This window comes from Sciurus vulgaris (assembly GCF_902686455.1).
Source record: "Sciurus vulgaris genome assembly, chromosome: 4".
In the NCBI taxonomy this organism is placed as follows: Eukaryota; Metazoa; Chordata; class Mammalia; order Rodentia; family Sciuridae; genus Sciurus; species Sciurus vulgaris.
Window position 1 is genome coordinate 16,004,346 of NC_136464.1, and position 15,788 is coordinate 16,020,133.

A 15,788-nucleotide genomic window follows, 5' to 3' on the forward strand; every position below is an offset into this window, starting at 1 on the left:
CAGGGTTCTCAAGTATGTATGATGAGGTCCGGTTTCTTCCACCTTCTCCAAGGTGACCACTAGCTCAGGGTGTTCTGTGTGGTTAGCTCAAATCATGGAAGAATCCTGAATTGGTGTCTGCAGACTGAGTATGTTTACAAGTAAATTCTAGCTCATTCTCTCCACAAATGCTTATGCCTTCTGTGTTCCTGTGCAAAGCACTGAGTGTGCAGTGGTCACGGCTTTGGGAGGGTGGAGAGCATGACCAAAGTCAAGGGGAGGTAGGCCAGATGCAACAAGACCCATAACTATATAGTTTTGATTTTTTATTTGCAAAAGAAAAAGTAAGAATGGCACTCTGAGAGGTCAGAGTCAGGGGAACTCTGGATTGGAGACCAGACTCTGAACACAGCTGGTATTTCAGACTTTAGGCCTGAAGGAGGAAAAGGGGTCAACCAAGTCCAATTGGGGGTAGGAGGTTTGCAGGCTGAGGGAGCAGCCAGGATAAGAACCCTGAGGCAAGGACGTGCTCCTGGTTCTGTGAATGATGACAGGTGATGAACGACAAGGCAGGGGTGTGATCTCAGGGCCCTGGGAGTTGTGGTTTTATTCCGAGTTGACGCTGAAGCCAGAAGCAGGATATTGCTAATTCAAATTGTGTTCTTCTTTTAAAAAAGAATCTCACTTTTGAAAAATCCACTGGGCGACAAGTGCATTTGAGGAAGTAAGGGCCGAGGGCATGCAGTAGTCCAGAGGAGCAGAGGTGGTGACAGGGCTGGGATTTGTGGCCACGGAGATGGGGAGCGGTGTGCTCCAAGATAGAGCCAGAGGATTCTGTAGGGAGCAAGAGGAGGAAGGGACTGAGAAAGGCCCCCAGTGCACTTTCAATGCCAGGTCGCATAACAAGTCTTCATGCACCTTTCCTCTGAGCTTGTATTTTCCCTTATCTGCAAGGACACCAAACCTCCCCTCCTTTAACTAGTTGTAGTAAAACTTAGAGACCTAGGCCTTCTTGATTCTGAAACCATGGTCTGAAATCTCACACATCACCGTTTATTTTACAGCCAACCAGGACCTCTTCAGAAAGTATTTATTCTAGACCAGGTTCCAGCATCCCTGGCTCACCAGGTCACACTATCTATGTAAGTATCTGCTTCCAGAAGGGACATTTGTGGGACAGGTAAGTTTGAGCATTGAAAGAGCAGAATGGACAATCCAGTTTGTTTCTGTTATGAGATTGTTTTCATTTTGGTATATCAGTCTTCTTGGTCACATGTTCCTTCAGGTGATTCAATTTGTATGTGGTCATCAAATCAAAAGATGATCTGCAAGATGCAGTCATATGATGCAGGACTTATAAATTCTTTTTTTCAGCACTGGGGATCAAACCCAGGATCTTGCATACTACAAGGAGTGTCACCCCCCAGCCCTGGACTTACAAAATTGTCATACCTAACTTGCATACAGATATGTAGGGATTAATTATATATTTTATAATGCTGTTGCTGAGTAGTCTTAAATTCTGACACAAAGATATTTAAATATTTAGTTTATTAAATAGGCAGTTCTTGGGTTTAGCCATCTGGGAACTGATTTTCTTGACCATCTGTTTGAGATTTTTTCCTTTTCTATAAAAATTTAGAAAAATATCCTTAAGGTTTACACATTTTTATATTTAACAAATTCTGCACATACTTTTTCCTAAGCTTTGGATGATTTAAGGGAAAAAAACCTGAATAATAGATGGTATAAATGGGTAATTTACTGAAACCTGACTGCTTTGAAAGGTGTTTTGGTTTGTTTTAAAGGTCTTCGCATTTTAAACAAGACAATAATTTCTCAAGAAATGAGACTGCAGAGTAACATTTCTCTCTGTTTAACTTTACTAGGCAAAAGTAGACAATGAAATCCTGGATTACAAGGATTTAGCAGCCATTCCCAAGGTCAAGGCAATTTATGACATTGAACGTCCTGATCTCATTACCTATGAGCCTTTCTACACCTCGGGCTATGAGGACAAGCAGGAGAGACAAAGCCTCGGAGAGGTAACAAATTCCTAATGATCGCAGGGTGTACGGCACTTCACTCTCTTTGTAGTCACACGTACAACAATGGATGTTTGGAATGAAAACAAATCAGTCTTTTCAATTGTCTTCTGTTTGCGGATTTCTATACCAGGTGCTTTGAGGTATTAAAAAGCCTGTCACATGATCTCCGTCCTGAGGGAGGTGGGAGAGATGGGAGAACCAGTGAACTGCACATAAACAGCAGCCAGAGGCTAGGATGGAAGCTGTAGAGTTGTCAGGGAAGATTAGGGGAAGGAGGGTCTTCTGGGAGTCTGATCTTCAATGAGTTGGAAGTATATTCATGGGGACATGATGAGAGAGAGCATACCTCCGAAATTTTGGTAGCTCTTGTTTTTAACATCCTAACATAATGTTGAATATGCAAAAAAAAAAAAAAAAAAAAAATAGAGATTGGGGTAATGGCAGAGCACACGAGGATGAGCCAGGATCTGGAATCGAATTACAGGGTCTCATCCCAGAGATCACCACACACTGGGTGTCTGACTTTGCCATGTGATAACCATACCCATTCAATTTCCCTCATCTGGAAAATAGACTACCTCACAGGGTTCAAATAAACTAATCAATGCAAAGCAGTTAACAGAGGGACAGACTTGTAAATGTTCAGCAAATGGCTGATGCTACTGTAACTACCTGTCTTCCTGGGCTTAATAAGTGCTTGGCCAATGGATCCAACCACTGCTGGACCACAGCTTCTACATCCCTTGGGCTCCTCCCTCTGGTCTTTTTCTCCTGGCCTCTTCAACCCATTCTATTTTTTCCCATTTATTTATGTATTTATTGGTGCTGGAGGCTAACCCCAGGGCCTTGAGTGTGCTAAACACATGCTCTACATCTGAGCTACCGCCCCAGCACCGCTTCCCACTTCAGTTTTTTAAATCGAATCATCTGTAGACTACTTGAATCCATTGAGAGAGATGTCACCCAAATCAGCCATGTAGCCAAAGCTAAGCCAGATAGTGGACAATCACTCTGTGTTTTCAGGCTTAAATGAGATGACAAAAAAAAGCATAAAAATAGAGTGAATCTGTTTAATTTGTTGTCAGTTATATACAGATAATATCTATTGTTTTATAATTATATTTATATTCAAATAATATTCCTTTTATTTGTTTATTTTCTGATTGGGGTTTTATTCCAGATCATAACTCTTCATGGAAATGGTCCGTTAAACCAGAGGTGACATCCATTTTCATGTAATGCCACCTAGTGGTTAATTTGCTGTATTGCATCTTTGGCAGCTCTCAAATGCAGTTTGATTGACCTGGGCTGTTGAGTTGCCATTGAATCACAGTGTTGCAAGGTGACCTAGGTGATCAAGGGCAAGAGGAAGTTCCTGAACAAATCACATAGAGGCTGGTCTTAGAGTAAGTGGGTGAGAGTTTACTAATGTTCAGGGCATACAACCAAGGAGGAGCTGAGTTTTTTATGGTGGTGTATGTTTCTAAGTGGACCCATTTTGGGCAGTAAAACAGGCACTCAAGGGTTAAGGTTTTGAAGTGAAATTTTCAAATTTAAAATAAGATTCTGACTGGACACAGTAATGTACATTTATAACCCCAGCTATTCAGGAGGCTGAGACAGGAGAATTGCAAGTTTGAGGCCAGTCTGAGCAACTTGATAAGACCTTATCACAACACAAAAAATAGGCTGAGGGGTGCAGCTCAGTGGTAGAGTACCCCTGGGTTTCATATTTGATCCTCAGTGACCCCAGAGGGAAATAGAAAAAAAAACCCACATAAACAAAAAGAAACGCTGACTCTGGTATTTACTAGCCATATACTTATAAACCATATGACTGAGAAAATTTCATACTTCAGTCTCCTTCCCTGTAAACTCAAGGTAGAAAACAATAATTGTTATCTATCTCTAAAGTCTTTATCAAAGGATTAAGTGAGGTATTTAGATTAGAATAGTAATTCACGCATAAGTGTGCAACAATAGTTCTAGCTACTCTTATAATCAGCGCCATTGCCATCAAAAGCTGGAATGGTGACCTCTGGGTTTCTCTATGCACAGAGGCGTCTACTGGAACAGAAATCAGATATATTGACCTGCTCCCCAACACATGGATCTTTGCAAGGAATAAATTTTACAAGTTTTTCTATTATTTATTCCGTTAATTATTAGCCCTTCCTTTGTAGAATCCATATATGGACATTTTATTTATCTTATTTTTTAGAAATATTTTTTAGTTGTAGATGGGTATATTTTATTTATTTTTGTGTGGTGCCGAGGATCGAACCCAGTGCCTTGTGCATGTGCAAAGCAAGCATGCTACCACTGAGCTACAACCCCAGCCATGTATGGATGTTTTAGAAACACAAGAGTAACTTTAAGTTCTGCATAGCTCTCCGCCTGAGGGAGTGGATCCAGAACTGTAACATCAGAGCAGAAGCAGAGCTGGCTTCTCCACAGGGTACCATCCTTGACCAGCAAAGATGTCCTAGAGACAGGCCATAGCTGTGGACATTACCATGGGGCCTGAGGAAGCCTGGAGTGCAAGAGAATCTGCCATGTTATTGTCAATGTGGGGAAAAGAACAAATTCTAAAATAGAGATCCACCCCTGACTGTGGACTTAATTTCTAGTTGAAAGCTTTTTGTATTTTAATTGTAAACATTTTATTTATTCACAAAATATTCATTGAGCACCAAATATGTGGCAAGAACTACTTTCAGCACTGGGAATAGATTATTATAAACAGAGTCCTTACGCTCATAGAGCTTGCAAAGTCAGGTGGAAGACAGAAAACACACAAATATAGAGTTGAATTTTATAGGGAGGTGGTACTATGAAGAAAAATGAAGGAAAGTAAGAAGGAAGAAAGCTGGGGGAGGAGTTGCTGTTTTAAATAGGAGGTCACAGAGGTGCTGTATGAAGGTGACTTTGCACTAAGACTTCACTGAAAATGGTGGGGGGGGGGGCGGGCGGTGGTTGAACCTTGCAGGTGTCTAAAAGAAAAGCACTGGTAGTGGAGAAGAGAGCAAGTGAGACAGGACTTGGCCTGTTGATGACCCCAAGGAAGCCTGTGTGCTTGGAAGGTTGGAAGCCAGAGGGTGCATGGTGGTCAAATGGGGGAGGCAGCCAGGATGAGACACCACGTGCCTGGTCCTCACACTCCTACCAAACTATTTTACAGTGATTGCCAAGGTTACAATTTAGTTAAGAAAATGGTTACAAAATTTGGAGTAGAAATTGGATATTTGCACTCTAATTTCCCAAAGCTGCCATTACTGATATTTTCATTCATTCATACAGCTAAGTGCTGTAGCTCATAGTACAGTGGTAAACTGGGCATCGTTTGAATAAATAGGGGGAAATAATTCCATTTTGTCTGGCTTGACCACTTAAGACATCAATACATTTATTAAAATTAACAATACTACTACCAATATATTTGTTAAAATCATGGTTCTTGGACAAAAATGTGTACCAGAATCTCCCAGGAACTTTGTCAGAGTTTACCACTGGCCCCAGTAGATACTAAATCACAAGATAGGGATGGGCAGCAGATGCTGGCATGTGTATTTGGGACAAAGTTTCCAACTAATTCTAATAAGCAAATCTAATTAAAACTGGTAAAAAAAAAAAATTTAACAACATTGTGACTTTGACTTCTCTTTTATTGTCCTAGTCTCCAAGGACTTTGTCCCCTACTCCGTCAGCAGAAGTAAGTACCATTTTGACCATTTTATAGGGTGGAATTTGCAAGTGGTTTTGGATCTTGCCTAAACTGGAATTTTTTAAGAAGGACGCAACACATAAAGAAACAGAAAAACTGAAATTACAGTGACTGCAGGGATTATGTATATGTCAAATAGACCCTTAAGAAAGCAATACATTTATTTCTAAATGTAGTCTGTGGAGTAAAAGGGGCCTCATGCTAATCTGAACCTGCACCTCCAACTGGCAGATGAATGTCTGCAGGGATTGAGGCCGCCATCCAGTTTGGGGCTCTCTGCCCTCATCTACACTTAAGTGATCTGAACCCTAATGTACTGGGTTACCTGATGTGGCCAACAGTGCTCACGGTGTAATCCGTAAGCAGAACCATCTTCATGGGAAGCTGCTGCTTTTGGTGTAAACCCAATGTTCTGGTCTTAGTGCCAAGCAGCTTTCTGGACACTTTATAAAATTCATCTTAGGGAATCTCCATAATTCAAGATAGTGAAAAGTCCATAATATTTTTATGGCTTGTGGGTAAATGTTGTGAGCAATTTATTTCTAGTATTGATCTAACAATTATAACTGAATTTATGAAGAATTAGCTTCAATTGTGGACTAGTTATAAGACTGAAGTACATCTTTGGGAGACTTTTTTGTTGTCTTTGTGTTATTTTATTTATTTCTCTAGCCAAGTAAATCAAACCAAAGTTTCCTTGATATTTGCACTCCAATTTCCCAAAGCTGCCATTACCGATATTTTCATTCATTCTTTTAAGCTTTTTTTTTTAATTGTACTAGTAGAAACATCACAGGATGACAACTTCCTAAAACATCAGATACTCTTTGTATGCGTCCAACTTTTTTGGACAGTTTTATATTGCATTTGTGTGTGTCTAATTTATTGTACCTATCACCCTATGTCCTTTTCTGGGTTTGGACATAGGTGACTTCAATGTGCCATTATATTCCATCAAAGTGATATATCATCTTTTCTTAATTATTCTCCAGTTGTTGCACATACATCCTCAATCTTTGCCTTTATGAATGATGTTACTATAAAAAAATCTTTGAATTATTCCTTTTAAAGATCATTTTAAATCCTCTCCTTGGAATGTATTTCCCAAGGTGAAAAGTAGAATTACTGACCTTGAGGCAATCACCAGCCTGTTCTACAGGTGCATCAACTTAAAATGTCACCAGATAGTGTTGCAGCACAGGTCAGTGCCAGAACATGGGACCAGGTTAGCATATGGATGCCTATCTGAAGGGAACCCCCACCTATAGTAGCTGTTCACCGGCACTCAGTCTCCAATTTTCTTGGAACTTTGTTTTTACATTAGTGGGGAAGGGAGGAGATGCCAGGATCTGCTCTTCCTTACCATTAGGAAGATCTGACATAGATGGACACATTTTGTAAAACTGAAAGGCACAATATAAACATGGTCACTGAAGTTATTACCTTTCCCAACAGTCCTATCACTATTGGAGTTTATAATTTTACATCTGAAATTTTTAGTAATTCCAAGGACTGCAGGTTGAGCAAAATGCATTGGACACAAAATGTTCATGTGCATGCGTATTTATGGAATTTGACCCTAAGAAGCAAACACCAACAGGTAGCCAGGATAGTTCCCCAGCAGTGTTTGCTGTGGACTAGGTGTTGCTTGGAAATATGCATAGTATCAAAGTGTTTTGCGCTCATTCTTTCCCATGCTTTGTTTCCAGGGCTACCAGGACATTCGGGATCGGGTGATCCACCGGTCCACCAGCCAGGGCTCCATCAACTCCCCTGTGTACAGCCGCCACAGTTACACTCCAACCACTTCGCGCTCTCCCCAGCATTTCCACAGACCTGGTAAGGACCACTGTTCCCGGGATCCACTCCACACGATAAGCTGTGATCTCTGTGGGATGCCCCCGCCATTGATAGCATATTGCAAAATCTGGCTGCTAAATATTTTTAACCCTCTCCCATAACAAAATGAAACTGGTACTCAAGTATATTTTGTGTTATATCTTTTTTTGGAATATCAATCATTTTATGGCTATATTCACTTTAATTTATTGGAAGCAAAGGAGGCTTTTTTTTTCAGGTGTGATAGATTGTCATCATTTTGAGACTTATAATGAAGATTTCCCAAAAAAAAAGTACTTTTACATGATTTTTAGGCATATCAGCATCATGTAAAATCCAGTATTAGCCATCTATTGACAAGTTTATAATACCCTTATCTAGGCACCTGCCGTTACTAAGCATATGGCTATGTACTGCCCAATGAGAGGACCCAGGCTTGTACTAGATAACTTTTGAGATCCCTTCCAAGCCTAAGATTTTGAATCAAACTTGGAAAATACAAAAATCTCAGGGATATACCACAGTAAAAAATGTCACATAGTAGCAGACTTTAGGTTGGCCTTTTTCTGCAGAGAATTTAGTCCCTACGGCTCTCCGTGAGGTCTTATGTGTGCAGCAGAATGTCGACCCCAGGACAGATCCAGGATGCCCCGAGAAAGAGTCACAGGGAAGATTTTGCCCTCCAAACAAACCTGGTGGTGATGACGTACATTTATGAAGACTTCACAAACCCATTCAAATTCTAACTTTTTAAATAAAATGTACAAGAGATAAAACCAAAGGAGATGAGCAGAATGTAATAGGATTGAAACTACTAGATCTTTCAGTAATATATCAGTTTCTCTAGGCCTATATGTATTTACTTACTGAATTATGTTAAATGAATTATGTTAAATGAAAGTTTTCAGGAAACCTACATTCATTTTATTCATGTCTGGGACAAGGGCCTCCACTTAAGTCTTGCTCTGTGGGCATGTGAAATCCATCATGCTGTCCCCTGCATACATACATGTGCCAAGACCCCGGAAACCCAGCCGTGGCACTTTTCGAATGGCATGGGGACGGCCTAAGCACTGGAAAGTCCATCTCTTCTAATCATGGTTCTGATGCTAGGGCCCTTCAGAACGTTCTTCTTCCCTCCTTTCATAATATATTACAAATACACAATTCCAGGTATTAAGGTTTATGATTTTTTTTTTTTTTTGGTCCTAACCATTTAAAATGAAACCCATAGGGTACTGTGATCTCCGTGGAGCACCCCAGTGTAGCCACCCTATAAACTCTGGGTGCGGATGATGACTTACATCACCTAGGTCTGGGTCTCGTTGCAATGGTCCGTTCTTTCTCTGAGGTTCTGCTTCCTGTCCCCAGTGACGCCACCTCTCAGGAGCCAGCACCACTCTGCCCCCTGGGGAACATAAATGGACTTTCCTTCTGTGTAAGCAAATTAAAATGTAAAACTGAAAAGGGGGCTAAGTTTGCAGCTTGAAGAAATACCCCAACCCCTACACACAAGCACTTCTTTCCAAGTTTTTTGAAATGACTCATTTTTTACATGCACTTCCGAGGGCTCCGTTTTGTCAGGTGTTTTGATAAACAGCCCTGGTCGAGTCCACGTGCTGTGCCCCGTCCTGGCTCCGCAGTCGCTGGCATCATCCTGTCCGAGAATGTGCTGGGACCCTTCCTCCTCACCAAAGCCATTTATTCTGAGTGACTCTGTCTGCCCTCGCCTAACCCTCTGCAGGTCCATCCGTAACCTGTCTTCCTTCCTCCTTTCCAGACTCCTGATTAACACTCTGTCCCCGTTGGAACAGTGCCACTTTCCCTACTCCTGTGTTAATTTCTGTTCTTCTTTTCTGTTTCCACGGCCCTGTCCCGATCCCCGCTGCACAGAGCTTTTGTCTCCTGGTGTGCAGAGGGTGACCCACCTGCGCACCAGCAGCTTCAGCTCGGCCCACAGCGACTCCCGCCCCAACCCCCCCTTCCGACACCACTTCCTTCCCCATGTCAAAGGTAAGGAGGCAGGCTCTGCGGGGCGCCTGCACCGCCTAGCGGAGTTTATTAGCACCCCCCAAGGCTAATAAGCTGTATCTCCTAGAGTTAGAGCAGCCACCGAGCTTCTGACCTTCAGCATGCCTGCGTGTGTCATGACCATACCCAGCGGTGGCCTTAGAACTGGCACAGCATCTTGCCTTCGGAGAGATGTGTCATTTCTAAGGGCTCTAGATGAAGAAACAGGAAGTATATTTAAGACCATATGGTTTGTCATCCACCACTTAGAAAAATAGGTATATTATTATTTTGTTTTTGTATGCAGCAAAAGCAAAATATAATATATACTTGGGGCATTTTCCTGGGTTCAATACATGACATGTCCCAGCAAAACCCAATAGTATGTAGTAACAGGTATCTAAAAGTGTGTCACCTAGTGACGAGCCACTGAACTATACTAACGTGTTTGGGCAGCAAACCGTGATCTGTGACAACATGGCTTCTTTCTCTGAGCCAGCTCTCAGAGCACTTTGCTTTTGATTTGTCCTCCTTTCCGTGGGATGGAGAAGAAGCTCTGCCTTCGGTTTCCTGTCCCTGCCTCCCCTTTCTTCCCCATCCTTCATTGCCACTGTGGTTCTGTGGAGTCCTCAGCTGGGGCCATAATTTAAATTAAGCATGAGCTCCCACAGAGTTGTTCTGGAATCTTGACTTGAGCCAAGTGAACAGGAGAAATAGCAGAGGGGAGAGGAGGAGGAGGAAGCAAGCTCCATGTTATGGTGGGTCTTAGAACAGTCCCAAAGGATTGCCGTGCCCTGCAGGCGCTCACAGCGCTGATGCACCTGCTGACCAAAAATGTTCTAGTTTCCCGGACTTTCATTGTCAATCTCCTCAAGCCTTTTCTCCTTTTAATTCACTTAGATTTCAGAGCGACTGAATCCTAAAGTATAGATATATGAGTCTTAGCAGTACAGTTATCTTATAAATTTGCTATTCCAGCATTTTCCATGCTTTGAAAATAATATTGCTGACATTCTTACTGAAGCCACACCATTGGCCATTAGCATATTTCTTTGGAAGGCACAGCACTTCCTAAAATCCTTGACAGATTATTTAAAAGTATTATTGCTAATTAGCATTTTGGAGAGAAATTTTTATCCATACGTCAAGATGATACTTCAGTCAATGTTTAGAAAACCATAAGGAAATCAGTGTGTATTTTAAAGAGAGTTTAATAAAGCATTGGCCAAATTAAGATTTAGGTTATTTCTGGTATTCAACAGAAAATATATTTTTGATTCATTAAGATGTAGACTTCCTAGTTTGGTTATGGCATGTTTCACCTTTCAGAGGGATACTTTCAGTAGAATGAAAAATGTCATTGGTCCTGTAAAATCACACAAAGTTTGTAAAATAACACATGGCAAAATGTCTGTGACTAGCGGTATGCTGCATCCCTAAGTGGCCATATAGAGAGATGGACACTGGAATCAAGGATTTAAATCTTACTCCTGTCACTTGCTGGTTCTCAGACCTTGGGGGTATACATGCCCTTTTGAGTGTTGGGTGCCTGGTCTGTACACCAGGAAGATATGAACTGAAGTGGTCCACCGTGGTTGGCCTGGTGCTCTGGAACACTGTTGGCTGCCTCATTCCATTTGCCCTTCACAGCCTCCCTGTGATGACCATGGAGCAGAGGCCGAGCGAGGCTAAGCAACTGGCCAAGGGCTCACACTAGGAACAGGCATCAACCAGCCCAGACCCCAGCCCCTTGCATCCCTAGAAGAGCTTGTTCCCATGAGGTGCACATGCTTCCGTATAAATAGCTGTGAAATAAAAATTTCAAAGCAAACGTCTATTTTTTTTTTTTAATCTCTTTTAAACCAGAAGCATTGGGTTAGGGGGATACTGGGGATTGAACTCAGGGGCACTTAACCACTGAGCCACACCCCTAGCCCTTTCTCATATTTTTTATTTAGAGACAGGTCTCACCAAGTTGCTTAGTGCCTTGCTAAGTTGCTGAGGCTGGCTTTGATCTCATGATCCTCATTTCCTCAGCCTCCCAAGCCACTGGAAAAATGCATTATTTGAAAAATGCATTATTATTGAAGCTAAAACAAAGAACCATTTTCAATCATTTAAATTACAAAATTAGCAATTTTTTTACTTTTCAGCAGAAATACCAAACAGCAATTATAATACATCTGTGTGCCCAAGTGGTACAGTGTTAAAAACATAGATATGCATTCTTTTCTGTTTTCAAACTGAATTTGAAGTTTTTGACACAGTCAAATAGTTTAAATTATAAAAAGCACTAGGCCAAGAGGAAATAGCGTTGACTCTGAACTTACACTTTTAAAAAACATCTAATCATCTGTTTCTTTCTCTCATTTTCTTTTTATTGGATATAGGCCTATATTTTGTTCACATGAAACAATGTATATAATTCAGATAAAAATATGTACATTGTACTTTATGCTTATTTTTTAAATCAGATGAGGTTTTTGCTAACCCAGCAAATAAAACATGGAGAATTTGTATAAAGATATCACTTTAAAAGCCTAACACATTTGAATCGTTAAATCCTTATTCTCCAAGGAATTATTTCTAAGTCATTGTGTCAATTTACATGGAAGACTTCTTTAGCACCTGGAAATTCCAGATTAACAGACGCTTAGAGCAATTTAAGGAACACATCTAAGAGATCTTTCTTAGGGATGATGTCTCCCAGGAGTATATTAACTTTTTATCTTGGAACTTGACTTGTGATCATGGAGAGTGATGTTTTAAATGAATGTGAGCTGGGGAGCTTGATTTAAGATAGGGTGTCCATCTCAGGAATGTGTAGCCAGAAGTAGGAGAGGCCCTTGTCACTTTGGCAGCAGGAAACCCAACCTGCCGCTGCCCAGGTCCACTTCCTGGTCCTTGTTTCTGATGCATGTGGCCCTGGCCCCCAGAGTTCACTGACCTGAGGACATGTGCATGGATGAGAAGCTGAGATGCATGTTACAGACCATGTCCTGCTTCCCCAGTTGTTTTCTGTAGCATTTATCTGGGTTTTTTTTGTTCTGCAACCTTCCATGCAGCCTCATTCTGTATTACTATGTCATCGTTGGGCCATTTGGACAACTTCCTGCCTAGAGATCTGGAAAAAAAACATTTTCACTTTGTTTCAAACTTTGTGCAACACTTGTTGAGTTTCTCTTCTTTCCCCTTTGAAATACTGCTAAACGTGACATCCTATGTCCAGGAAGTATAAATTGGATTTGTGAGCTGGAGGGTTGCATAGATTAAGTCTCTGAAAGGAATCCTTCTAGTTTGCCATAGATATGAGTTGCTATGATGCAAATACCTATTTGACATTTACTGGGGAAAGTTCCTATTGAAGTTTTAAGCAAGAATTGGCCATCTTGAAACTTATCACACAATTCTAGATGCCGCCAATATTAAGGTTCCCTCCAGATGTGCATTTATATTTTGGAATATAAGCATGGAGAGGCCTGAAAACTAGGTAGTGTTCTAGTAGGTTCCACAGCATAATCGTGCACCTGTATATCTATTCTCTTGTCCTACAATTAATTATTCAAGCTCTCCTGGTCCCCCAAAGAAGAACAAAGTTGAATAAAGCATTTGGATTCATAAATATAGAAAATCCTGCCAGAAAAATGGTCTACTAAGGGCTAGAAAATTGACTTGTAAGGCTGACAAAGAAAAAGTTTTAAATTAATACCAAGAAAAAAACATACATGAAATAGGTTCTCATTGCAATAGCTAATTATCACTAAAAACTTAGGATGGCCCAATCCAAGGACTTAGTTAAGAAACAAATCATCTCTGAATGTGACGTATGTGCTATCATGTGAGAGAGAGGTACATACACTAGTGCAGTATCTTTAAACAATGTCTTATTCCAACTGGTAGATGACAGTGGCAATGATCATAACAATACCTTCCAAACATGAAGCATCTGATGCTTCATACATTACTTTGCCCAAGTAATGAGCTAAGTTCAAAACCTTGTAAGGTCCTCATCAGTTGTTTCCTGTCAGGGTAGAGTTGAAATGAAATATTTAAAGATAAAGTGTTTACTTTAGAAAAGAAAGAGGCCTTATCTGGAGAATTTTTCTTTTACTTTTAAAAATGCCTCCCATTCCCCAATTTTTCATGCCTTTGGTATTTCAAAGGCTCAGAATTTGGTACTTGGCAACACTATTCAGAAACCTTGTTCCCTGCTGAGCCACTGTGGTGCTTGAAAATTGTACTGTACAGAATCTCTGAAATAAGCATATTGGTGAATCGCTCTTTACCTGGTGTCTTAGAAGGTCTTGTGAAAAGCTTTAAGTGATCATAGTGTTTATATGACCTATAAACACTTGCTAAATTAGTGTTTTTTAAAGCAACTGAGAAGTTAGTGATTGCTGATGATCACATCCAAATAAAGAACTACACCCAACTGTTTCCAACATTCAGCTCCAATCTACCCACTGGGAATGCAGGCAGCTTCTCCAAGAGTTTTGGAATCTTCGACCTTATCCAAGAAGTGATGGGTGTCTACTGCCACCTGCCAACCTTCACCTGCCAACCTTTTGATAGAAAGATTATAATACTTCCACAGATACTTGTTTCTAACAACCTGCATATGCAAATATGTTTGTATGTGCATGACACTGGCTAATAATTATCAAAACAGATTTCAGGAAATTTCATCTGATGGCTCTTACAACCCAAACTATGAGAACAAAATTCCCCTACAGACACGAGGGTTAGAGGTAAAGGATTAAGGACAAAGAGCAGTGTGACTCAGGACCCAGAAAGCGCCTTCAAAAGACAAATTTAAAATAAAGCCAGAAAGTGGGGAACTTCTGTGCCTTCTTCCGAGAAGAGCTCTAAGAATTACTTCATTTTTCAATTATGGATTGTTTTCTAATATTTATAGGATTAAAGGATTTTTCTGCAGAAGAATGATTAAATCAGAGTTATGGGGAATAAACTGCAGTGGGAAAGTTATAGGGGGTGCTGCTGTGATCCCACTGCTGAATGCCAGTATCTGTCTGTCTTTCCTTAAGAGATCAAAGAGACAAGATGGCTGATCCCACAGTGATGCCTGCTAAATTAGTCCAGTGAGCAGTGTGGGGTGAACAAGTCTCCCATTTCACTAGTCCTTTCGCTTGTTAAGTACTTACTCCTGGCCCAGCAATGGCGGAGCCCTAGGAGACCCGGTTCTGATTCAGCCGTGGGTTTAACACAGCACTGGCTTCTCAGCAAGAACCACGCTATTCCCCTCTCTCTCTCCTCTACCTCTATTTTTTACATGCATTTTTTTTTTTTTTTTTTTTCCAGACATGAGCTAGTTACTGTTCTTTGGGAGAGTGAGATTAAATAAAACCACATTTGTAAATTAGCTTTTTTGTGTGAAAATTTTTTTGTTTTTGCAGTTATGGGAATTGAGTCCAGGTTCACTCTACCACTGGGCTACAGCCTTAGCCCTTTTTATTTTTTACTTTGAAGCAGTCTGACTAAATTGACCAGGCTGGCCTTGAACTTGTGATTCTCCTACCTCAGCAGCTAGGATTATAGGTGTGTACCATTCCCAGCAGTTCATTAGCTTTTTAATGGATGAGTAGTTTGGGGTGAAGCTTCATAATTTTTAGGAACTAATAAACAAGTCAACATTATAACATTGGGAGCTGGATGTTAAAGTGAGTCAGGGAGAAAAGACAAAGGTATGAAATACTAGAAGCCTAGGATTCCAACAGCCTCCAATCAAAATTTGAGCCAGTAGCAAATTCAGATCCCATATTTGGAATATCTTACTACCCATTGGGTACAGATCTGGTCTCTAGTTACCTAAAAATGTACACATTCAGGAATTAAAACTATTTGCCATATTTTAAAACTCTGTTTCTTTCATATTTCACTGGTGAGATTTAGGACAATTTAACATGAAGATACTGGCTAGATATCTATTTTCTGATAATATAATTTACTTAAAAATAGCAACAGTAGATAAGTAGATTGGACTTTATCAAAATTTAAAAATTTTTGCTTCAAAGGGCACTAACAAAAAAGTAAAAGACTACCTACAGAATGGGAAAAAAATGTGCAAACTGTATGTCTGATAAGGGGCTTGTATCCAGAATATATAAAGAACCCTTTCAAATCAGTGGTAAAAGTAGTTAGCATCAATAATTCATTAACTTTTCATAGCC

General features: G+C 40.5%; 1 protein-coding gene across 10 annotated transcripts in view; it reads left to right on the forward strand.

The window, feature by feature from the left end:
• Positions 1 to 15,788, forward strand: part of ABLIM1 (actin binding LIM protein 1) — a 307,615-nt gene that overhangs the window by 272,638 nt on the left and 19,189 nt on the right. For 6 of the 10 annotated variants that reach the window (XR_013763491.1, XR_013763492.1, XR_013763493.1 and 3 more), the window contains 5 exons: positions 1,044 to 1,121; positions 1,869 to 2,024; positions 5,704 to 5,739; positions 7,461 to 7,590; positions 9,484 to 9,603. Coding sequence is in view for 5 of the 10 variants with exons in the window: in XM_079137919.1 (XP_078994045.1) it covers positions 1,044 to 1,121; positions 1,869 to 2,024; positions 5,704 to 5,739; positions 7,461 to 7,590; positions 9,484 to 9,603 (520 nt within the window). In the remaining 5 variants the exon portion in view is untranslated. The remainder of the gene's footprint in view (positions 1 to 1,043; positions 1,122 to 1,868; positions 2,025 to 5,703; positions 5,740 to 7,460; positions 7,591 to 9,483; positions 9,604 to 15,788) is intronic. The other 4 variants (XM_079137922.1, XM_079137920.1, XM_079137921.1 and 1 more) reach the window with 1 other exon arrangement.